The sequence below is a fragment of the Magnolia sinica genome, chromosome 16 (genome assembly GCF_029962835.1).
Source record: "Magnolia sinica isolate HGM2019 chromosome 16, MsV1, whole genome shotgun sequence".
In the NCBI taxonomy this organism is placed as follows: Eukaryota; Viridiplantae; Streptophyta; class Magnoliopsida; order Magnoliales; family Magnoliaceae; genus Magnolia; species Magnolia sinica.
Genome location: NC_080588.1, coordinates 10,037,784 through 10,062,844, shown reverse-complemented (window position 1 = coordinate 10,062,844; position 25,061 = coordinate 10,037,784). Strand labels below are relative to the sequence as shown.

The following is a 25,061-nucleotide window of genomic DNA, read 5'->3' as shown; positions in this document are numbered from 1 at the left end:
GAGATTGTGATAAATGACTAATAAAATCATTTCTTTATGATCAAAAGCAATCCGTTATGAGATCGAACAAATAGACGAAAAAATTTGTTGTTTTGACCTGTTCTTTTGTAAACAATCCTGACCATCTATATTGAAGACTATTGATCAGATGAGTAGTATCCGTCGTATCAGAGATTCAATATTCTAGATCAATAGATTGGATTATCTAATTGTCCCCATGCAAATAGGAGCACCGTAACTTATATGCTCGGAGTTTCATATCAGGCTGGTTTCTGTATCATTTCTCAACCTCGTGATTTACACCTTATTAATGGCTTTGATGAAAGATACACATCATGATGGCCCCACACACAAACGTATGGTTGGCATTCCATCCCACCGTTTCATGTGGAGTGGCTCATCTAAGAAGTGTATCTGAATTGTTTTTGGGCTTAGGATCTAAAATTGAAGACAGAACCTGTTACACGGATTAGATTTTACATATAGAACATGGTGGGTTTCACCGAGGCGTTGCAGAGGATTCAGCGTCTCCGACCACGTCAGGGTTACAGGAATCCCGTGTAAACCGGTTCAGGCGGCATTGTGTTTAAAATATGGTAATGTACCTCCACGTCAGCTAAAAACCGACTCCCAAACGCCACACCAGTGTCTCACACGTGCCAAAATAATAAACGTACATGAGATCCTGAACGTTCATCCGCGTCCGCTCTTTACATGGGGCACATATATATCTGCAAAGAGGATGACCACGTTCCTAGGGCTGTCAACTGGGACGCGAGTTGCCTGTTACCGGGCCACAGGAATTTCCAGCGATTGGAAGCTATTTGGAGCCCACCGAGATGCCCATGTAAAATCCACTCCTTCCATCCGTTTTTAAAGACCACAATGGAACAGGAGCCTAAAAATCAGGAAGATACAAAACTCAGGTGGGCCATACCATACGAAATAATGAGAACGGAAACATCCACCGTTAGAAACCTTCTTGGAGCTGACCAGGATGTTTATAAACCATCCAAACTGTTCATAGGCTTTTTACCACACAAACGTTCGGCATAAATATTACGCTGATACAAAACTTTTATAGCCCCGAGAGATTTCCAATGGTGAGTGTTCAATCCCTGATATTTCATGCCGACCATTCAAGCTTTCGATATGTCTAATTTTTAGGCTCCTATTTAAATTTGGTTTTTGAAATTACACGTAGAGAGCTCACAGGCTATACGCAGAAGATTGGTAAAGTTAATGAATGATGACTATGTCTTAGAGGAGAGTTATTATGACTAATTAAATATTATGGCTAATTAAATCAAATTACTTACTTAAATTAATATGCAAATTAAACTAAGTAAGATAATTAACTCTAGGGCTTTTAAGCTAATAAATGGTTTAATCACTTAAACTATAAAAGATATGACAATTAAGTAACTAGTTTATAAACATGACAGTATACATATGTGTGCATGTGGGATGTGCTAATTATTAATACTCAGTATTCATCTAATCATGCACGTGTATAATTAAATATTCACCATATAAGCATAATTAAAAAAATACTCAAATAACAATTCGAAATACAAGCATTTATAGTACTTCGGTTTCCCTACTCGACTCCCGGCAGACGCACTCAACCCATAAGTGTACCGGATTTTACTATCGGATGTTTTAAATTAAGTTCACCTCTGAACTTTACAATCCTACATAAAGACTAGTTCTTGTAAGAGACTATATATGGTTTTCTATAGGATCACTATGAACCTCGATCCTACATAAAAAGGAGGCTTCCGCAAGAGACTTTAGTTAATTTTCTATATGCTAAGTAACAACCCCGATCTTAATCTAAGTACCTACATTTTCATCTATAGGAGACTCCAACTGAGACTAACACGTACGCACTTGTGTCTGGTGGCTTGCAGGATGACTTTGATTTAAGTTCTACATAAGAGTCAGGGTCCTACATAAGAAAGTAGTCGAGTTTGGTAATTCAAACTCTTACACTCAATTCTACATGAATAATGAGTGTATACAGACTCTTACACATGACAACTTACTTGTTGGATTGAGCCACTTTTGTTGCGTCTTCTTAAATTGCTTGATCGATGTTCTCCCGTATTTCAATTAGCTCTCATTTACTCCTTGATTGTGATACCGATGCTTTGTCAAGGCTTCAACTCAAAGATCAAACACCTTACATGTGATGTTCCGATGAGGTGATCGCTAATGTGATGGGAGGCTAAGTAGAATCTCTTTCAATTAATGGTAAGTTATAAAACCTAAGAGATTCTACTTGATGGACACTTTAAAGCTAGGTTAATATACACTTGGATTTCTTAAGAAAAATAGTGTTTAAAATCTATAAATGGCTTGAGATCATGGTATTCTTGTAAGGGATCTTGGAATGCTCGTTAGAGAGAAGAATCACAAAGAAGAGAGCATAAATCTCATTGAGATAGAGTTTATGAGGTTTGGTAGAGCTTGGGATGTATTACGGTCTCTAAAATGCCAAAATCAATCATTTTCACAAAGATCCGATTGTTGCATTTATAGGAAAAAGGCTCCAACAAATTAATAATGACTAGTGTTCGGTCGCATCAAGTGAATATTCGGTTGCATCGAATTATATTCGATCATCAAATTGAGGTTTAGTCGAGCTGATTTTAAACAGGAAAGCCACGGGACAGATTTGTGCACTTTTAGTCACATCGTAGGTGATCTTCAGTGAGACCGAAGTTGGCACTCAATTATAACTGAATTTCTCAGAATTTTTTCCTAGCATACTGTCTTATTTTAACCGATTTCGGTGGGACCAAAGGTTTCTGAATTTATGTAGTTTTCTCAGCAACACGAGACCTTTAAAGCCAATCTAAGGATTGTTAATTTATATTTCTATAACTTAAGGGATGATCAATAAAAGATTTACCTATTAGGTTTAAGACCGTTTAAATGTTTAGGTTGTTTCGGGTTAAGAGTTAAAGGTCATTGAGGTACATTTACTTGTTATTTATCTCTCGATGCTTCACATTCACTTATATTTTTTATTTTCAGCTTCCAAGAACACAACCAATTATATGTAGTAAGACTCACTTAATTAATAAAAAAGAAGTAAAAAGTGACTGCACTAACAATTTCTAAAAATTAACAGGCAAAGTGAACTTGCAAGGGGCATATAGGTAGCCCCGCTTAGCTTCCAACCACAATAATCTCACGTGACCGGGGCATAAGCAATTCCCGTCATGCTTGCTGCCGCGGCTAGTGCAGAATATCTGGAGGACACCCACATGGCCGGCCAACATCCTAGTTATCCCACACGTGCGTCAGCGTAGGCATGTGCCGGCTGTTTTATTTTTGTCGTTTGCGAAAGCTCTTCATTCCACAGGGCTGCAGAATGTTTTTGACTTTTGTTTTTTAAAAAGCATTTTAAAAATATCGGGAGAAGTGTCGACTCAAAATGCTCCATCTCGGCAATGTATCGCGGACCTTGTCTAGAGTCTAACCGGGAAGCCCCCTCGAGGATAATCCGTCTAGGCAGGGGCTCTGTGGGGCCCAACGTGATCTATATGTTTTATCCACGCCGTCCATCCAATTTTTCAGAACATTTTAGTATACGGGACCAAAATTGATAAAGATCCAAAGCTCAAAATGGGTCATTTTAGTTTATAGGACAAAAATTGATAAATATAATGTGATAATTATACCCACCGTTGAAACCATCCTAGAGCTAACGTGATGTTTATTTTCCATCCAACCTATTCATAATGTCATATAGACCTGATGAGTGAAAACACAAATGTCAGCTTGATCGAAAACTTCTGTATCTCCCAAGAAATTTTTAATGGTAAGCGTTAAACCCCGACTGTGTGGTCCACTTAAGCCTTGAATCTACCTCATTTTTGGTTTGATATGCAAAAATGATATGGAAAAAAGGATGGATGGCGTGGATAAAATCCATACATCATACTGGGTCCCAAATATCCCTGCCTGGACTGATTATCGTCCAGGCAGGGGTAGGACGCAATCCGCTTCCGTTTAACTAGGCTGTGCATGAAGTGAATTATTACGAGAGTAGAAATATCTGCACTCTACTTCTCCCTCCCTCTAGAAATATCTGCACTCTACTTCTCCCTCTCTCTCTCTCTCTCCCTCTCTCTCGCCGTGATGGAGTTCGCTCAACCGCCGGAGCATGTCTTCTACGTGAACTGCAACTTCTGCAACACAATGCTAGTGGTAATATACATGAAAATAACACCACCCATGTAGTTTTGATTTTGTTCCAGAAAGACCTCCTTCATAGTTTTGAAGGACATGAGAGCAAAGCACATGAACATTACAAATTAACGCACATTTGCATTCATGACCTACATCTAGTTCTAGCAAGATGATCTTTGTTCTACTACGCTCCCTCTCTCATATGTTTTGCACTGCCTTCCCTCTTTTCTTCTCCTCTTTTTTTCTCTTCTTCTTATTCTTCCAAAAGAAATGGTGAAAATCCATGTATGATTCAACGTGCTTCATTTTTACCTAAGTATTCTCTCTCTCTCTCTCTCTCTCTCTCTCTCTCTCTCTCTCTCTCTCTCTCTCTCTCTCTCTCTCTCACCCTTTGTGTGTGTAAGAGCGCGCGTTTTGTATTATCCATTAATTTCATGATTACCTTGATATAAAATATCTGGCTCTCTTATTAGGAAGGATATATTTCTAATCTCTCTCTCTCTCTCTCTCTCTCTCTCTCTCTCTCAAAACGCAGGTTGGAGTTCCATGCAAGCGATTTTTGGAGACTGTGACAGTAAAATGTGGCCATTGTAGTAATCTCTCCTTTCTCAGCACCAGAGCTATGGTGCAAAACCAATGCCCGGATCTTCAACTAGGATGTCAGGTCAGTCCTTGGGTTCATCTGCGTAGTTCTATCATCGTAGTATCCTCGTGGTGGTGGTGTTGTTGTTGCTGTTTCTGTTGTTGTTGTTGTGGCTGCTGCTTTTTTATTTATTTTATTTTTTATTGTTCATCCCTTCACAGAGAATGGTCCTATCCAAATAATTTAAACGTTAGTGTAACGGAAAAGAGTTGTGTGGGACAAATGAGACTCCAAAGTAGCATTATGGACTATGCCAAAACGACATTGATCACATGATCATAACCATCTGAATGATGGCCAGTTCTTGTTATAACACTCCATTTTCTCCGAATCATGCAGTTGGGATGGTTAGGATCATCACTTGAAAATGAAAAAGGCCCACCACATGCATAATCTAGTTTGACGATTGGACCTTTTTGTTAGGATTTATTTGGATTGCCCATTTGCACGCTATTGATCAGATGGTTAGGAATCTCCCATAAATGTGATTTCGGCTAGATTTTTTTTTATTATTTATTTATAATTTGTTTATTTATTTATTTTTTATAGCAAAACTTAGATTTCATTAAAACAAAACAAAAAATATATAGCTCTACCAACAAGACATCTAAGCTTCGGACTCCCATTTCGGCTAGATTGACCATTAAGGTATCTTATTAGATTCCACACGTGTTTTTTTAATTTTTATTGTGGAAAATTCTCTGGTCTTTCATTGACCAAAATTCCAAATACCATGATACACATGTGGGCCACCTGATCATCAGATTGTTCTGATCTTAGAGATACGGTATCTACACATTGCGGGATATCGAATTGAGCGGCTGTGATCTCACATATGTGCCTTGTTTGAACATGTAAGGGAAGTAAACTAACAAAGAGCACTCCAGTGTATTGCATTTCTCAAGACCAAATACATGATTGTATGATTTGCATTTTCATTTTCTTACGATCTCATTCTAAGTAAAACCAAAATAATGAAAAAAAAAAAAGAATTTCAGTTGAAGGAAATTATATATTTTTCTTTTCTTTTCTATTCTTCTTTGAATGGAGAATCAGGGTTTCTCCAACGATCTCAGGAGAGTTCATCACTCACCGTCCGCTTCATCAACGTCCAGCCAACAGACGATCCCCACCATTCCTTACATTGTTAAACGTAGATCTCCCTCTCTCTCTCTCTCTCTCTCTCTCTCTCTCTCTCTCTCTCTCTCTTATATGAATATATGTAGGTTAGCTTTTTACAATTCAACACAAGTGTGGAGCCCTACCTATGCACGCGCAGTCACACCTGCCAATATGGAACACGTATGTTAGATCTGAGCTTTCCAAATGGTTGGAAATAATGCTAAGATCTTTCACCAACTATTAAAACAATATTTTCTAACTGTGGCCCACCTGAGATGTGGATTGATTCCTAATTTAGAAGGTCTAATCACCTGGGTAACTTAGTCCACCTGATGGAAGTCTCAGATCTTCTGCACATGTTCCATACTAGCACATGTGCCCACGACTGGATAGATAAGGCTGCAATACGCCTGTGGAATTAGCAAACCTGTAATATACGTACGTGCTTATATGTAGAGAAACGATCAGTAAACTCAAAGCATCATAAGTTCTGGTCCTCATGGTTGTATTGGGACACTTGGTAATACAATCAATTTGGTCTTCTTCTTACAGCCATCTATTTCCCAATCCATGGTATGGTCAGGATTCTCTGATAAAGTGATTATTTATGGCCACAACCAATCCATCTGCCAACCACCAGGTGGTTAAAACGTTTCACTTGACCTATTTTTGTAAGTGATCTTGACCGTCCAGTTTATAGGCAATTGAATGGATGGTTAGAATCATCCCATTGGTATGATTTTTTCATAGTAGCCCATGAAAATTCTTCTGGACCTGAAGGGCAATCCAGATTGATCCATTGGATTGTTCCAGTGTCCTGGTGCAACTAGGAGCATTATTACTTTTAATGTTTTAAGAGCAATAGGTCATCTCAATGTATGTATACATTTTATGTTGGTTGGGTTCTGTGTGCAGCACCTGAGAAGAAACATAGGCTTCCATCGGCTTACAATCGATTCATGAAGTAAGAAAGAGGCAATACTACGATTTCAATTGTCATTGCTACTGCCATTGATATCATGTCATTTTAGTAGTTGTTTTTAGCGTGAATGAGTGTATTTTATTTGCCAGACCTTAGATTACCATTCTTTTATTATTTTAGATTACCATTCTTTTATTATTTTCTATTATAAACAAAGAGCGATGGGGAAAATACTTACCCTAATTTTTTCCATGCCAATGGATCCTTTTCACATGTGTCTAGACAAGGATTTTATCTCTCTTTGTTTAGATTACTATCATTGACATTCTCTCGTTTCTTGATAATTTATTTTTTGTCAATGCATTTCCCAACGGTTACATAACTCTCTTATGCATTCACTTGATCATAAATTGTCTTTTCCTTTTTAGTTTATTCCATTCAAATATTTGAAGCCCTACCTTGATTATTTCTATTTTGGACATAATTATTTTACATCCTTTGTTGATGATTTTTCTTGATTCGCATGGTTATATTTGTTAAAAAGTAGATCTAAGGTACCTACCATAATTTAAATATTTTGTCAATATGTTTAAAAATTAATTTAATAATCAAATAAAAACCCTTTTTCTGACAATGTAAAAAATATGTCATGAAGTCCAAACCTTCTTTTCTACTTGTGGTACGTCTTATAACTATATTGCCTAAACAAAATTTGGTTGCCGAATCGTAAAAATTGCCAAATCTCCTTGATGTCATTCCGATTCATTTCGACTGAAATGCAAATTTCAAAGTCTACAGAGATGAGGCAATCCTCATAGGCATACTTCTGTTCATGTCTTTGACCAAATGTTCTACAACCTTAATGCGCCAGTGTTTCATCTTCCACCCAAAGTTTTTTGTAGTCTTTATTTTATATATAATAGTCTTTTCCATGATAAGTTAGACCATCACTATATTTGGTGTATGTTCTTGAGACATTCCTCCATGCAGAAAGGATATACGACATCATTTGATACTTGATACTATGAAAATAGTGGCAATGGAACCAGAAAGGATATATTGACTGTGGCCTTTCTTCATTCACTGTTTCATTTTTCTTGTGGTGAATTTGTCATAATAACTTGCATATGCAAAGAATGATTCTACCACTGTATAAGGCTTTGTATCAGCCATTATCTTATAATGAAGGCCATTTCTACGGTACTTAAAGCACTAATACAACATGGAGGGCATGATGCTATACTGGTGCATCCATGGTTGCCCTAGGAGTAAATTAGATGTTGTCACAGTGTTGATTACGTGGCACATGATGTTTGTGACCAGATCTCCAATTTCTAGCACCAATGTGATTTTTCCCAGTTCGTTTTAGGCATCTGGATTAAATCATTGAATCATCATTCCGATAGTACGCAGATGCGAACGACGATAGCCCAGTTTGACGAGCATGCTTAGCGGTAACAAGTTCACTATGTAGCCATTATCCAGCATTATATGCTTGACTTGTTTCTCATGGATGTAGCCAGTGATCATAAGTATTATGTTATGTTCTTTATCACCGAACATTAAATCATCCTCTGAGAACGTGATAACGGACATACAGTTAATTGCTTCCATTTCCTTGTGTGTGACATCCTATGCCATACAACTGCCTTCCTTTGTTTCTACAATTTTCATTTCAATGAGTAATGCCTACCTCACCCCGTCATCTAACAGCGCCTGAATTAGCGTTTGGCGAAAATCTCTAGATACGTGCAACGTGTTGTTGCGTAGCACGCCAATAACGTAGTAAACAGAGATCCAATCTCCAGTCTTACCCACAAACGATAAACAAGAAGAAATATAAACTAGAAACAGATCAAAGCAATCTAAACAAACCACAAGACAAGATATACGTGGAAAAACCCCAAACTAGGGTTAAAAAAATCACGGATGCAAACTTTGACTATGAAGAAAACGAAGATTACAAGGAAATATACTAACCTCTTCCTTGGAAATACAGAGAAAACCTTTGTCTACACCTTAGAATAACTCCCAAATATTCACCTTAACCCTATAATAACCCTAGGGACCCCAATTTATAGTTTTGGCAACTTCCCTTTCGCACCCTTACGAAAAACGACTCAATTTTTAGCAGTCCGTATCAAATCCGGAAACGAATCTGTGTAACCTTGACTGGTCGAGTGGACTGCACGACCGATCGAGCAGATCTCACGATCGTTCGAGCATGACCCACAACTGGTCGAGCACCTCGGACCCAAAAACTAATGTCGCTGAACTTTGAGTCGAGCCGGTCCACGACTGACCACGAGCGGACCCCACGACCAGTCGAGCAGGGGTCAGGACTAGTTGTGCATCTCCCAAATGTGGCTCCACATTTCAACAATCCCTCACTTAGAGACACATCGTCATAAACCTTTGTCTTCTTCATCCGGAGTGCACCAGCTCCCGTCATCAAGCCTGAAGACTAATCAAAGCTGAACAGAACTTTAGCTTCTCCCATGTGACCGCTTTAGTCAGCATATTCGCAGGATTCTTAGTTATATGAATCTTTTCTAGAGCAATCGATCCATCTTCCAGTAACGAACGTATGAAGTGATATCTGATGGTAATATGCTTGATCCTTAAATAAAAGGCTGAATTCTTAGCTAAGTATATTGCACTCTGACTGTCACTGTACAGCTTGCAATCTATTTTCTTCTTTCCAAACTCTTCCATGAAACCTTGCATCCACACCATCTCCTTGCCTGCTTCTGTAGCCGCAACATATTCTACTTCTATCGTACTGATAAATACTATCTTTTGTAACTGAGAGACCCATCTAACTGAAGCACTACTCAGAGTAAAGACATAACCTGTAGTACTTCTTCTGCTGTCGATATCTCCTGCCAAATCTGAATCCACGTCGCCTTGTAGCTTGATTTTTGATCCACCATAGCACAGCCTTACATCCTTAGTACCTACCAAGTATGTAAGGATCCACTTCACAGCTTCCCAATGTTCCTTTCCGGGGTTCTTCATGAACTTGCTAACAACTCTCACTGCTTGAGCAATGTCTGGCCTCGTGCTCACTATAGCATACATGAGACTCCCGATAGCCGATGCATATGGGACTTTAGCTATGTAGTCCCATTTCTCTTGCATCTTTGCACCTTGCTTCTTAGATAGCTTGAAGTGGTTGGCTAATGAAGTGCTAACCGGCTTAGCACCTCCCATATTGAATCAATCAAGTACCTTGGCTATGTACTCTGCCTGTGACAAAACCAGTTTCTTGTTTTCCCTGTCACGCTTTATCCTCATGTCTAGGATTTGTTTTGCAGCTCCTAAATCTTTCATAGTAAATTCTCTAGACAGTCGTCTTTTAAGATCTGAGATGTCCTTCATGCTTGAACCGGCCACAAGTATATTATCAACATAATGAAGAAAGATGATGTATGACGTATCAAACTTTCTTAAGAAACAACAGTGGTCTGCATGACATCTTCTAAAACCGTTTCCCGATATGAAACTGTCGAACTTCTTGTACCACTGTCTCAGGGCCTCCTTCAGGCTATATAGACTCTTCTTCAGTCTACACACCTTATTCTCCTTTCCTGGTGTCACGTATCCTGTCGGCTGATGCATGTATATCTCTTCTTCAAGGTCCTCATGAAGAAAGACTGTCTTAACATCTAGCTGCCCTAGATGTAAGTCCTTTATAGCCACTATACTCAAGACCATACGAATCGTAGACATTTTCACCACAGGTGAAAATATTTTAGTGAAATTGATACCTGCCTTTTGTTGAAACCCTTTCACAACAAATCTAGCTTTATACCATTTCGAACTATCGTGCTCCTCCTTCAGTCTGTAAACCCACTTGTTATGAAGAGCTCTCTTCCCCTTGGGTAGAGTGACTAGCTCGTCTGTACGATTGGACTCAAAAGAATCCATCTCATCATCCATGGCCTGCTCCCACTTAACCCATGTATCTGACTGTAATGCATCTTCAAAACACTCTTGTTCACCATTATCTGTCAGCAGTAGATAATGTAAGGAGGGTGAGTATCGGACCGTAAGTCTCCTCTCTCGAGTAGACCTCCTCACAACCGGTGTATGCAGCTTTGCCTCATAATGCTCATGTGCATGATCATCCTGTGGCGCTGTAACACTCATGTCCGGTAACTCTTCCAACTTTACGAATTCTTTCTCCTTGGCCTTATTTTCTTACACAGTCATTATGCATCACTTTTTTTTTATTAAAGACTACGTCCTTTCTTTTGATGATTTTTCTATTTTCTGCATCCCAAAACCTATAGTCAAAATCATGCTACCCGTAACTTATAAACGTGCACCTCCTGGACTCGCATCCAGCTTGTTTCTGTGCTCTGCATCAATGAAAACATATGAAGTGCAACCAACCACTTTGAGATATGCAAGATTCACTTCTTTCCTAGTCCACGTTTCTTCTGGTAGCCCACCATCCAATGGTGCTGAGGGACTTCTATTGATGAGATATGTGGAAGTATTCACAGCATCTGCCAAAAAAGTCTCGGGCAACCCTCCATGTAACCTCATGCTCCTGGCATGCTCAAGGATAATCCTGTTAATGCACTCAGCCACACCATTTTGCTGCGGTGTCCCTGGAACCATTTTCTGATTTTTAATTCCATTTCTTGCACAATACTCTTCAAATCTCTTATCACAGTAGTCTTGCTCCATTATCAGATCTGAAATATTTTACTGTTTTACCTGTCTCGTTTTCTACCATGACTTTTCACTTCTTAAATACATCAAATACATCAGATTTATACTTTAAGAAATAGACCCACAGTTTTCTACTAACATCATCAATAAAAGAGACAAAATAACATGAGCCACTAAGAGATAATACCTGTGTCGGTCCCCACACATTAGTGTGTACAAGCTCTAACAGATACATCTTTGGAGCGCGTCCTATTTTCTTGAAGCTTACCCTCTTCTGATTTCCATACATGCAGTCCTCGCAGAATTCCAAGTCAATAGACTTCAGCCCTGGTAGCTTCCCTTTTGACAATAACACTTTTATCCCCTTCTTACTCATATGTCCCAACCATTGATGCCATAACTGCTCATTCACTCTAGTTGATGCAACTGCGAGTGAACTATACGATCCTAAAGTCACGTACAAAGTACTTTCCTTCTTGTCTCGAGATATCACCAGAGTACCTTTTGTGATCTTCCAGGAATCACTAGTGAATGTCGTCACATAACCAGTATCGGCCAACTGCCCCACTGAGATCAGATTCCTTCTCAAACTCAGTACATGTCTGACATCCTTCAATTTCAAAGTTGTTCCGTCTTTCTGATTTATATGAACGTCTCCCTTTCCAACGATACTGCATGACTCATCATCACCCAGGTAGACTTTCTCAAAGTCACCTAACATATAATCACGTAGAAATTCCTTACACGAAGTGGCATGAAATAAAGCACTCGAGTCTATAACCCAAGACTCATTCCTCGCATCAAGAGACAAGATCAATGCTTATGTGTCACTCTCCTCAGATAGATTCACTGAATCCTTCCCACCTCGAGAGCTTCCTTCTTGATTCTTAAGCGCCCTGCAATCACGTTTCATGTGCCCCTTCTTGCCACAATGCCAACACTCATCTTTGTCTTTCAGTCCCTTGGACTTTTTCCTCGACATAGAACGCCCGTGTTTATTGCCTCCTTTATTCAGCGATCTTCCTCTTCCTTTAACATTTAGAACATTCCCTGAATCCCCTGAAACTCTTGATGCCTTTCTTCTAGATTCTTCGCTGAGGATTAGACCGGCCAGATCATCAAATTTCATCTTTGTCAACCTTGAGGAATTGCTCACAACAATCACCAAACCATCCCAACTATCTGATAAACTGGATAAGATCAATAACGCCCTGACCTCATCCTCAAAAACAATGCTAACGGATTCCAACTGGCTCATGACTGTGTTGAACTCGTTTAGATGTTCAGCCACGCTTGTCACGCCCCGAACTCGGAAACCGGGCTCACAAAATTCCCGATCGCCGAATCCGGCGCCGACAGCCTCCGTAGAACCCCATTCTCGGATCCCGGCACCCATTTACCAGGTTCCGATCCTGGGATACCACAAGGAGGGTTTCAAATCATTAGTCTGATTCATAATGAGCATAACAAAAGCATAACCCACAAACAATAAGCACAAGAACACCACCACAAAATCCACTATGATCAAAAACATTTTGAGTACAATGCGACTGGAAGGGGAAAATACAATGTAATAAAAGAAACAAAACTCCGGAAGCTCGGCTGCACGCTCCAACTACAGCGAGACTATGGCTACGACTGCGTCCTGGCGTCACCTGCACGCATCAATCGTGCATAAGCTTATGGAAAGCTTAAAGGGTGGTGTAAGTGTGTGCGCAATATAAACGTGCTTAAAATACAAGGTCAGAGTGATGCAGAATCATGGTGATGAGCACATGAATGCAATCAGCCGTACCAAGGCTATGCGGTGCAAGATATGAATGCTATCGGCCATAACACAGCCATGCGATGCGAGATGCAGCTCAAGCATGCCAATCCTCATCATGTATCAGTACAGTTCTCATTCTGGATAATCACCGGGGTCCAATACACTCCAAATGGCACTGTCGCTCTCCTAGCCGCACAGTCCAAGTGAGCGTAAGAAACCTCACTATCCGCCTGACCAATATCGGCCTATACCTATCTCGCACGTCGATAGCGGACCCATTCGCGAGCGGGTCAAACTCAACTAGTATTGCCCCCTACCCTCGGGCGAGTAAGGCCACACCCCTTTCCAACCGACCACGACACAGTGGGAGACGCGGCCTCCTGGTATTCGGCCCTCGTGCGCTCATATATCCACTCGGTCTCGACATTGGAGTCATCCTCTGGTACCATCGGGTTTAGGGATTTTCACCCAGGGACGTCTATGGTGCCCGTATGCTAGAACTAAATATTTTCGGTATCCAACTCAGCCATCCACGATGTGTCCATGGAGGCTATGGCCCTGATGTCGCGAGGGCATACAGTAACTGCAATCACACAAATGCAAGTGCATGAGTCACATTATCAGTCATGCAACAGTCCTGTATATACCATGCACTTATATGAGGCAACTCCACCTATCAGGGAGCCCATAAATAGTCTATCCAAAGGTATATGCTATGATCGGTCACTCCTCACATCAGGCATACATATGGTGCGAATGATCATGAATCATGCATCTATACTAAACATGTAATAAGAGATGGGTTCTAGGTATAATGGAGATGGGCCTAAACGGCCTACTTACCACAAGTTTGGGCCTATCAGTGGGCCTTAGGGAGAACTATAATGCGGACATTTAACCAACATTATCAATGTGGACGTCAAACCAGCATTACTCCCAAGGCGTGGCGCGTTACAAAATCAACACATATACCATGGCGGAATTACACTGCAAGCATGGGCCTAGTCACATGGGCCTTGCGTACATTACAGGCCTCATAATATGGGCCTTAAAATATCTCAAAAATGGTTGGATAGTCGAATGAAACACATGCATCCTGGTGGAGCCCACACCAATGGAGGGTGTGGTTTACAATACTTACATAAGTGGGGCCCACCATGATGCTTATTTTTCACCCAGCCTAAGGCCCAATATAATGTTTATTTTCCACCCAATTGTTCATGCAGCTACTTGAACCAAGGTAGGGCCCACTGGACTGGGCCCACTGGAATGTTTATTTTCCACCCAAACTATTCATAAGGTCACACGGACCGTGGGTGGGGCCCATCGTTATTTTTGCATCCCCAGTACACGGTTAGGGAGCCCACCGTTATTTATTTTATTTTAATTTTAATTTATTTTATTTTACACATGGATAGGGAGCCCACCGTTATGTGGTCCACAATCCAGCCCACTCATTATGTGTGTCCCACTTGGCTGAGGGTACAGACCAAGTTTTAGTCGTATCCAAATTTCAGGTAGGCCCCACCAACGATTTTATATATTTTAGGCATGACTTCACATGATTTTAAATGATGTGGCCCACCGGAGTTCCATATACAGCTGAATTTTGGCATGGACGGATGAAATGTGGGGACCCATCAAATGTACGGTTTGGATGGGAGATGTGCATCAAGGTGGGGCCCACAGCTGGGGCCGTGACCCCCAGCCAATCCGTCCGCTCGTCACTCAGCAGCAGCGCTGCTGCTTTATTTTATTTTTTTTAAATTTTTTATTATTATATATATTTTTTTGATTTGGGGCCCACCGAGATGTGATTCACAATCCAGCCCATTCATTGTGTCTGTCCCACAATTGTAAGGGTCCAAATCAAGTTCCACTTGCATCCAAAACTCAGGTAGGCCCCACCAATGATTTTATATGTTTTAGGCATGTCTTCACATGATTTTAGATGGTATGGCCCGCCTGAGTTCCGTTTATGGCTGATTTTTGGACTGGACGCGTGGGCTGAGGGGACCCATCAAATGGACGATGTTGATGGTTGAAAGCACCAAGGTGGGGCCCACAGCTGGGGCCGTGAGCCCCAGCCCGGTCGCCCGTCCGTCCGTCAGCGGCAGCGCAGGCGCTGCCTGCGTCTGTTGTCAGCGGCAGCGGCTGCTGCTTGCTTCTTCTTTTCTTTTTTTTTTTTGAAAATCGGTTTTTCTACGGTTTTTCCTAAGTGGGGCCCGCTTCAGTACGATCCACTCCATCCATTGGTCTCTGTGGCTTGATACCAACCCATAGAGTCCAATATTGAGCTTTTTCAGATGTACAGGAGCATCAGGGAGCAAATCAAAGGTAGGGATACTGTTTCCTATATCACGGCCCGCCAGAAAACCAAATCAATCTCATTTTTCGGTTCAATGCCTTAAGTGACCTGAGGAAGAGAATGGACGGTTTGGATTGTATAGAAACATTAAGGTGGGGCCTGCATGAGAGGCCCACCACTCCTTTCCTTTTCTCTTTTTTTTTTTTAGTCCACTGTTGCAACGTCCAGCGTCCAGGGACACTGGACGGTTTATATATATTCACAAAATTGTGGTGGGTCCCACGTGAACGTGGCCCACCAATATATATATATATATACATATACATTTAATATTTATTTATATTGTATATATATATATATAAATACATATTATATTATATATTATATACATATATTATATAAAATATAACATACATATATATATATATATATATATATATATATATATATATATATATATATATATATATATATATATACACATATAGAAAGATGCATTGGGCCCATCCCAACAGTGGAGGGTGCGGATCATCACCTATAATAGAGTGGGCCACACCGTCTGATGTAGATGGACGGGGGAGATGTAACACATATCGGTGGGATCCACACCATTATAAAGAAAGAATGAGAGAGAGATAGAGAGAGAGATACACGGTGAGATAGAGGAACCCCGCCACTATGGGCCCTCTTGATTAAATCACATACATCCAAATGGGTCCCACCAACAAGTGGGCCTAAAGCTTAAAATAATGGAAAATCACCCACCTTATCTTCCTTCTCCTTGCTCCCTTGGACTCCTTAGCTCCTTACCTTCACTTTTAATGGAGGTTGATGAAAGATGAATGGTTGAGATTAGAGATGAGAGGGTGGGCCACACTTGAAGTTGAGAGGGAGTGTTGGATGAGTGAAATTTCTCATGGGATTTGGAAAAATTGCTAGAGAATGAGAGGGAGAGATAGAAATAATGGATGGAGGGATGGGTGGAGTGATGGTTGTAAGAAAGGAGTGATGAGAGGTATGGTTTAGTTTGAAATTGGTGGAGAAGAGGGATGGTTGAGGTTGAAAATGAGAAAAAGAGGAATGGTGAGGTGGAAAGAATGGTGGACTTTTGGAAAAAGAGAGAATGGGTGGAGTACTTTGAGGTATGGTTGCATTTATGGTTAATTAGTGGGACTAATTGTGTAGAGATTCCCTCGAAATCCGCAACGCGCGGTGTTTCTTTGGAATAAATGCAGATCGGCATCTTCTTGCCTGGGTATCGGTTCGGTGCGCAAGTCACGGCGTTGGAACCGCGGCGACGACGCGGTCGCTATGATAAAACTTTCGGATCAAGCCGACGTCGGTGCGCGGGACCTGGCCTAGGATCGTGCGCAAACACCGAATACGGTGCGAAGGTTGCCGGAATTTGACCGGAAGGACCGCGGAAGCTAACAGAATGGTACGGATTAGGACACGGGTCTTACAACGCTCCCACCATCCGACATATTCATGTTGAATAGCTGTTTTATAAGATGAACCTTGTTAAATGCTGAGGGCTTTTCATATATGGTGGCTAGGGCTTCTATTAATTCTTCTGTAGTTTTCATCTTTGATATATTGAAGGCGATGCTTTTAGACAAAGAGAGCCGGATCGTTCCTAAAGCCTTCCAATCCAATAATAACCATTCATTATCTGTCATCTTCTCTGGTTTCTTCTCTTTTCCTCTTAAAAGAATATAGAGGTCCTTTGGATACAGATAATCCTCCATCTGCATCTTCCAGAAGGTAAATTTTGAACCATCAAACTTCTCAATTCTAGTCTTCCCTTCTTCCGTCATCACTCCCAATAGAACTAAACTTAGCTTTGATACCAGTTGTTGCGCAGCACGCTAACAACACAGTGAACCGAGATCCAATCTCCGGTCTCACCCACAAATGATAAATAAGAAGAAATATAAACTATAAATAGATCAAAGCAATCCAAACAAACTACAAGACAAGATATACATGGAAAAACTCCAAACTAGGGTAAAAAAAACCACAAATGCAAACTTTCACTATGAAGAAAACGAAGATTACAAGGCAATATACTAACCTCTCCCTTGAAAATACAGAGAAAATCCTTTGCCCATACCTTAGAATAACTCCTCAATATTCACCTTAACACTAGAATAGCCCTAGGGACTCCAATTTATACTTTTGGCAACTTTCCTTTTGCACCCTTGCGAAAGGTGACTCAATTTTCCGCAGTCCGCATCAAATTCGAAAATGAATTTACGTAACCTCAACTAGTCGAGCAGACTGCACAACCGGTCGAGTGGATCCCACGACTGGTCGAGCATGGCCCACAACCGGTCGAGCACCTCGGACCCAAAAACTGATGCTTGCTAGACTTTGAGTCAAGCCGGTCCACAACTGATCACGACCAGTCGAGCAGGAGTTATGATCGGACGTTCGTCCCCCAGATGTGGCTCCACATCTCAACACGCGTCATATATGCTTAGTCGATTAAGGATCCTTTTTAAGTGGCTCATGATATCGTAAGTCACTTTGCTAATTAGTGGGGTTTTATCGCATGGTGTTTTGTTCCCCTAATTTTCTTTATTATGAGAGGAATTCTTATCTCGTGAACTTCCCAGGGCATTCTCTTGTGCTGTTGTAAAACCCCACTTTCATGAAGGGCTGGATATCTTCTTTCCTAAGCGTAGTGTAATTACTGTTGCTTTACTGGTGTTTCTGACGAAGAATTGGCCAGCTTTATCGCTCGTTTAAGAGTCATTACGTTGCAACTTACATAACCTTGACTGACATGTGCGTGCGACACGTGTTACCCCTGTTCAACCCTTTCATGCTCACCCTTTTTATTATGTTCACCTTGAAACTTATGCAAGGGAAATGTGCCCCACATAGACATTATGTTTGATGTTATTTTTCTAATTCGCTTTTTATCTTTCTTTATTACAATCTCACTTAGATTCATCATTTTTTGAAGTGTATTTTTGATGGTGTAGCAGTTTTCGGTAAGATGGTTGAGCATATTATGGTAATGACAGTAGTTCTTTTATTTCATTTTCCTTACATCTTCCGGACGTTTTGGCTATGACAATTCTATTGTCCCTTCAGCCAATAGCTGATTTATCATGGGGAGTACATCTTCTTTCTTGAATGTATACCTCACGTGATCATCGTATCGTTTGGGCAGCTTATTAGTAATTTTGCCTATGTAACGACTTCTGCTATCTATTTTGTCATCTTTCTACCTGACATGGGGGTCTTCTCTCTTCCTTTCTCTGTCGGTGACATTTGTCGATAACCTATTCAGACCTCGGTGTGTTGTCTCTATATGAAAGGCAGTCATTTTCCTGATCATGGTGTCGAGAAGATGGACCTTAGTAGCGAGGTCACAGAAGGTCAGTATATTGGCACACGTCAGGCCAAATGCGACTCTTATTTTCATGGAATTTAGACATAATTTTATTTGTTCTGGTTCTATTGCGAGCTGTTGACATGACGGGCCCAGTCTTCCATCGGTCGATGGACTTCTCCACTAGTTCACATTCTTAATGCCGAACTGTAACGCCCTGCAAATCGGGGGTCGAGCAAAGCTCAACTCCCGAAGTCCCAACGCATTACTTATGCAACATAGATTATGATGATTATTATGAGTGCATTCGAACATGAGTGGGGTTATATTAAAACAACATATCATACTCCAGAGTTAATATGATTTGGCAAGCGGAAGACTGAAATATATGCATTTAATTATGAAAACGTTTCACGAAGTTTGGAGTATGAGTATGAAACTAGGCTAAATATATATACATGTGTTGATCCACAATATGCAAAATACAAAAAATTATAAATGTCTAACTAATTGATATAATCCTTGTAATCCCGTCGAATCAGAACAAGGTCAACGAGGATCCGCCTGATAGTTGAACATAGGAGAATTCTTCCTCCTCGTCCATGAAGTTTAACTCTGTTGTATAGACCTTACCATCACCTGTATCTAAACCAGAGTCTGGGTGGTGTTTTAAAACACCGTCCCAGGTGGGAATGAGTAGCTAATTTAGTGAAACTATAAAGTAACGGTTAACATGTTATCAATTCAGTCAAGCAGTAATGATAAAGCAGTACAACAATCATTCCTAGGTACTCTAGTTAATGCAAGAATGATATACGTTAATGATGCATGCCCTCACCTGCACTCCCTCTGCGATATCAGCTTACGATCGTGGCATGCACCCCTTCCTCTGTGCTCAACTCCAACACCAAAGGCACATGCAAATGCAGTGCATGTACGTGATTAGCCAAGTTCTTAATTAGGCATAGTCATACAGCAGAATTGGAAGCTAAGGTACCTCCTTTTATATCATTTACCCAAACAATGATCTATCTAGGATTGTCAATCCTAGTTAATCACATACGATAGGCAAGTTCACGAGTTTACACTGTAGGTTGCGACGGGAGGCTCGTCACCTCAGCGTAGGCTTAATTCACACTCGAGGTTACTACCACTAACGCCCTACCAATTGACAGTCTATTTTCAAAGGCTCGTCACCAACCCGACCGGGGACCATAGCCAGGCTATGCCGGGGTAGGCCTATTTTATACTCGAAGTAACTACGGAAAGGCTCGTCGCCTTAGCGTAGTCCTAGGGTATACTCGAGGTCACTACGAGAGGCTCGTCACTTGATCATAGGCTGACAACACGAATACAGTGTCTTGTACACCAGCATATTTGGCTCATGAGTTTTGGTTGCTCACTGGTCACTACGGGGAGGCTCGTCACCCTAGTGTAGGCCGACAGCTCGACCACGGTGTCCCATACACCACCATGCCCGGCTCATGAGTCTTAGTGGATCGTGGTACCAATGTTAAGCAGGCTTTGTCAATTGGGTTACTTAACAAGCTCCACTGGTACGAGCGTACATTGAATTAGTCGACATGGAGCGCATATGCACTCCTCGTAGCCTAACTACTGTCGATAATCAACGTACGACTAAAAAAGTTCGGATGCCAATCGTAAACCATTACTGATTGCCTGAACTACATCATAGCCCCAAACACATTTCAAATACAATAGACATTCATACGTGCTAGTCAAAACAGCTTGTAGCAACCAATTCAAATATAAATCTCATATAAGCGTTTTAACGAACACATAAAGTACATGTTATCATACATAGGCTTTCTTCCATAAATCACGTAGTGGCAAGATAGGTTACATGAAGAAAATTGTAACTATGGACAAGGTAATTGAGAATTCTATCTCAATGGCCTCATTAAATACAATTCAACAAACATTTACTCATTCAGGCATTTTATCAAACACTTAAGCTACCCTTTACCCAATATATGAACTAGGATAGTTATGACATATATTATAGCAAATCATCACACATAGTAATCATAATACCGATGATAACCATGAATCCTACGTTTACAATCATGACGAACACAAATAATAATTTCATATTCATTCGAACATTTCAACAAACACATGAAATGCATCTTTGAATTCAACATAGTTCACATATGTATAATATATACAAAGCATCGTAACTAGGATTATATGGCAGTAATCAAGTCAGACATAAATCATTAGCTGACATTGAAAGCCTTGAAAACTATAACCTAAATGTTTATAGTCCGCACCTTTCGCTGGTAAACCCGTACCGAGCTCAATTTGAACACTACATCTTTGTCTATGACACAATCGCTACCTGGATCACGAAATATGTTAGCTCTTTCGTCGATTCATCTACTTGGATACCTAAAACAGATTAGGGTTAGGATTTCTTACCCAAAAATGGAATCGGATTCGTCAGTGTAGCGACACGGGAGAAGGAATTCAGCCCATGAAGTGGCAGGAACGAATCTCGGCATCAAACCATAACTCTCTCTCACTTCTCCTCACTTTCTCCTCCTCTCCTATTTTCTCTCTTCTCTCTCCTAGGGTTAAAGAAATCATATGGAATGAGAGAGGGGTGGGTTAAGGCCCTTATATAGGCCTAGAATTGATAGTAATGGCCCCAGGGCCATGATATACTTAGGTTATAGCCAAAATGCATCTGTTTCGAGCCAACAGAGCTCATCTGGGGGTCTATTACCTGCACACGGTCAGGGGCAAGTTCCCTAACAATGGATATAAGACAGGTTAAGATTTCTATCTGATCGGATCAGTGGATCGACCGCGGAGGACCTGTTTCAGTTCAACGGTCATTGCCACTCGATCAGGGCCACAAGTACACTAACCTGTGTTGAAAATTTTCCCTGATCCAAGGGTGTAGTTGCGTCAAAATCTGACGGTTTGAAACCTTACATTTGTCCTACAAGCGAATGGCTCAAATCACTTAAGTTTAAGTTTATTTCCTAAAGATATTCGCGTTTCTCACACACTTCACTCTGGGCCCAAGTTGTGCAGTTCGGGATACTATTTGGACTTGATTTCTGAGATAGTCATCAAGCCCAATAAGATGGTCATAACCGTATAGTTTCGTGGTAATCAAACTTTCGACGCACGGTGTAGGTCCGATACAGAGTTTCAAGATGCTCCTAAGAGCAACTAGGTTTTGAGATTGCTCCTAGGTTTTTAAGTAATGTTGGGTTAGTAATTATAAAGGTTTTGGGTCTTGTAGTTCGTATAAAAAGTGGTTCAAGCCAAATCCATCAATTGTTTAGTTTAATACTTAACTAAATTCTGCCATAATTACGACAGAATAAGGTGCTAAGGTAGTTCTATGCCCCCTTTTGGCACTTTTAGTTGGTATATTATTTTAATTATTTTTTAATAGTTCATCATTAAGTCAACTTCATCTCTACCAAATTTCATTAGATTTTGTATTGTAGAAAAATTATAAAAATTCTAGAAGCAGCAGCTGTCCAAACTAATAATTTTTAGACAGTTGTCACAACAACCTATATTTAACTATATTAAATTTTTTATTAAAATTTTCACTTATTTTTATATGAAATTAGACTTATCAAGTTTCAATCTGGTTTTTTAATCACCTAAATTGGAGTTATAACGAGGGCGATGACTTTTTGAAGTCGATCGAAAAGTGTAGAAAATCTACAGCGAGGGTCCACCATAACTTGGTGCTCCGGCGGTGCGCCGCCAGCCCGGTGTGGTGTTTTGCCATAAGATTTTGAAATGGGTGTTTTTTACAATCCGGGATGAGTTATTCGACTTGCAATATATGATTTTGGGGTAGGAGAAGCTTCTGTATCCAAATAACCTATTTATTTTGTGATATTCCATAAGGTTAATACTAAAAACTCTATTTTATTTATTTATTTACTATTTATAGTAATTTTTTGATTAAGTATTGTTTTTCATCACCTAAACTTTAGAATCCATGTCTAATATGAAAGTAGTTAGAAAAATTTAAGAATAAGGTGGTGAAAGGTGAGATTTTGAAGGAAATGGGTTGAAAGGGGATTTGAGGCTTTAGGATTGAGTTCTGAGAAGTCAACAAGGGGGTTATGATCAACCCATTGCCTAAGGTTGGCAAAAATCTAGAGAGTTACAATCTACCCCCCTTAAAAAATAATTTCATCCCCAAAATTGGCTAAGGGTAATAAGTAAAGATTTTTTTATTTCATTTACCTAAGTTTATTGATTTCAAGTTTGTATGCGTGGTAGGGTGTATACTATCTATGCTAGTCTAACTCATGTTGGTCTACCCCCCTTAAAACTATTTTTTTGCCCTGAAATTGGCTAAGGCTTCTATTAAGTTCGTATTCAACAAACACATTTGTGGATACACGGACCTCGGCTATTGTAATTCAGCTCCTATCCATTGTTACACCTATTCTTTAATATGAATTGGTTTAATACTTGAACTCTAATTACTTTCCTTCAATGACTCTATTATTGACATTCTAAGATTCAGATATTAATTTAGTGACCTATCCTTACGTGTATCCTGGATCAATTTCCTTCGATCTTGGGCCAGTGGGGCAGGGGCCCACCACGCTTCCGCTGTGCTACTCTGATCCAATGGATGTACAGACTGACTTAATTAGATTGGGCTCATAATGTTCTACCCCCATTAAAAATTATTTTCACTCTTAAGGCTCAAGGATCTTTGTTCTGATCTGCATGTCAGAACAAGGTGTAATTTAGGACCTATCCTTGACATGAAATGGGATATGATCTCCCAATACATTGGTCTTCCTTCCATCAATGATGTGTGTTATGGCATTGGCACCTATGGTTATAGAAAGGAGTTAAAATGTTGGGTGTTGTGGTTAATTCCAGGGACGGGTGTGAGTTTGTGGCAAGATGCCTAATTCTACCAAAGAAGGACTTTTGCCATGGTCCTGATTTACTTTCTTTAATCATGTCCAGTCTAATATAGTAAGATAATCTATACATTATTAGTACATAAGGAAGTTGGACAAAAATAGGTTAACGGGCATACTATCTTTCTAAGTTCATATGCACAATATATATGCCAGAATGGTTTGTGATTCGGGACCTAATTCCTAATTATTTGTTGCCCATTTGAGAAATTTCTTGGACCTACAAAAAAAATATCCCTATTGGCTATATGTTCTTAACACTTTTCAAAGACGAAGTAATAAACTTCTGGCTGTAAGTGGTCGGGCCAATACGGAAGGAAAGTTGTGTAGTGGGTCTGAGTCGGATACATAGACCTTCTGCTTAAACTATGATAGAAAATTTGTCATATCAGTTCTTAACCCTAGTTGATCCCAATCTTCTACTTGATCAGAGCATTGAGTTCATTGGTAACTACCAGGATTTAGAATTCGATTCAAACTGCAAATACTTCGCTTATATATAGTTCATCTACTCCGTGTTCCCGGTTGTAATAAGTCTTTGGTAAGACAATTCTAAGGGGTCTGTTGACTTAACCTAACGTAAAATTCGAGGGATATATAAGTTTTATCTGAGCGTGAGTAGTCTCTAATCAAACAAGCTTCCTAAGAGTTATTAGAGAAGTCCATAAGCATCAAGGGGATCTAACAAAGGAGTGAGGTCTCACTCCAACCTAATCCAGCAAACTAACTAAGTCCATCTTTCAGTTATCTTAGCATAATCAGTCTTTTACCTTCCTTAGTATAACCAATAGCCTAATCTTAAATTAGGAGTAGCAGTAATCTAATAGTTGTAATCCAAAGTCTACGCTCATATGCTAGATGATTTCATACCATTTCTAATACAAGAAATTGTTTTATTACCTAGGGTCAAAAGTTGTCTGATTAGAATTGAGTTGCCTGAACTTAAATTTTTAACTGCGCTCAAGCACTTCACACTTGCTCATACCAGCTAAGGAGGTCCTAGGGTTCATGTTATTAATTTATTGGATTTCCTAAACTACAAGATTTTTCTTAAAATCTAGGAGTACCAACCTTAGATCCAAAACTCTAAATGTCCCAACATTTGATGGTCATTGTTTACGGA

At 40.1% G+C, this 25,061-nt stretch overlaps 1 protein-coding gene across 1 annotated transcript in view; it reads left to right on the top strand.

The window, feature by feature from the left end:
- Positions 1 to 4,103: 4,103 nt before the first annotated feature.
- Positions 4,104 to 25,061, top strand: part of LOC131229101 (protein DROOPING LEAF) — a 35,578-nt gene continuing 14,620 nt past the window's right edge. Inside the window, exons 1-4 of the mRNA XM_058224970.1 lie at positions 4,104 to 4,221; positions 4,739 to 4,867; positions 5,903 to 5,999; positions 6,884 to 6,932. Coding sequence (XP_058080953.1) covers positions 4,153 to 4,221; positions 4,739 to 4,867; positions 5,903 to 5,999; positions 6,884 to 6,932 — 344 coding nt within the window. The 5' untranslated portion in view covers positions 4,104 to 4,152. The remainder of the gene's footprint in view (positions 4,222 to 4,738; positions 4,868 to 5,902; positions 6,000 to 6,883; positions 6,933 to 25,061) is intronic.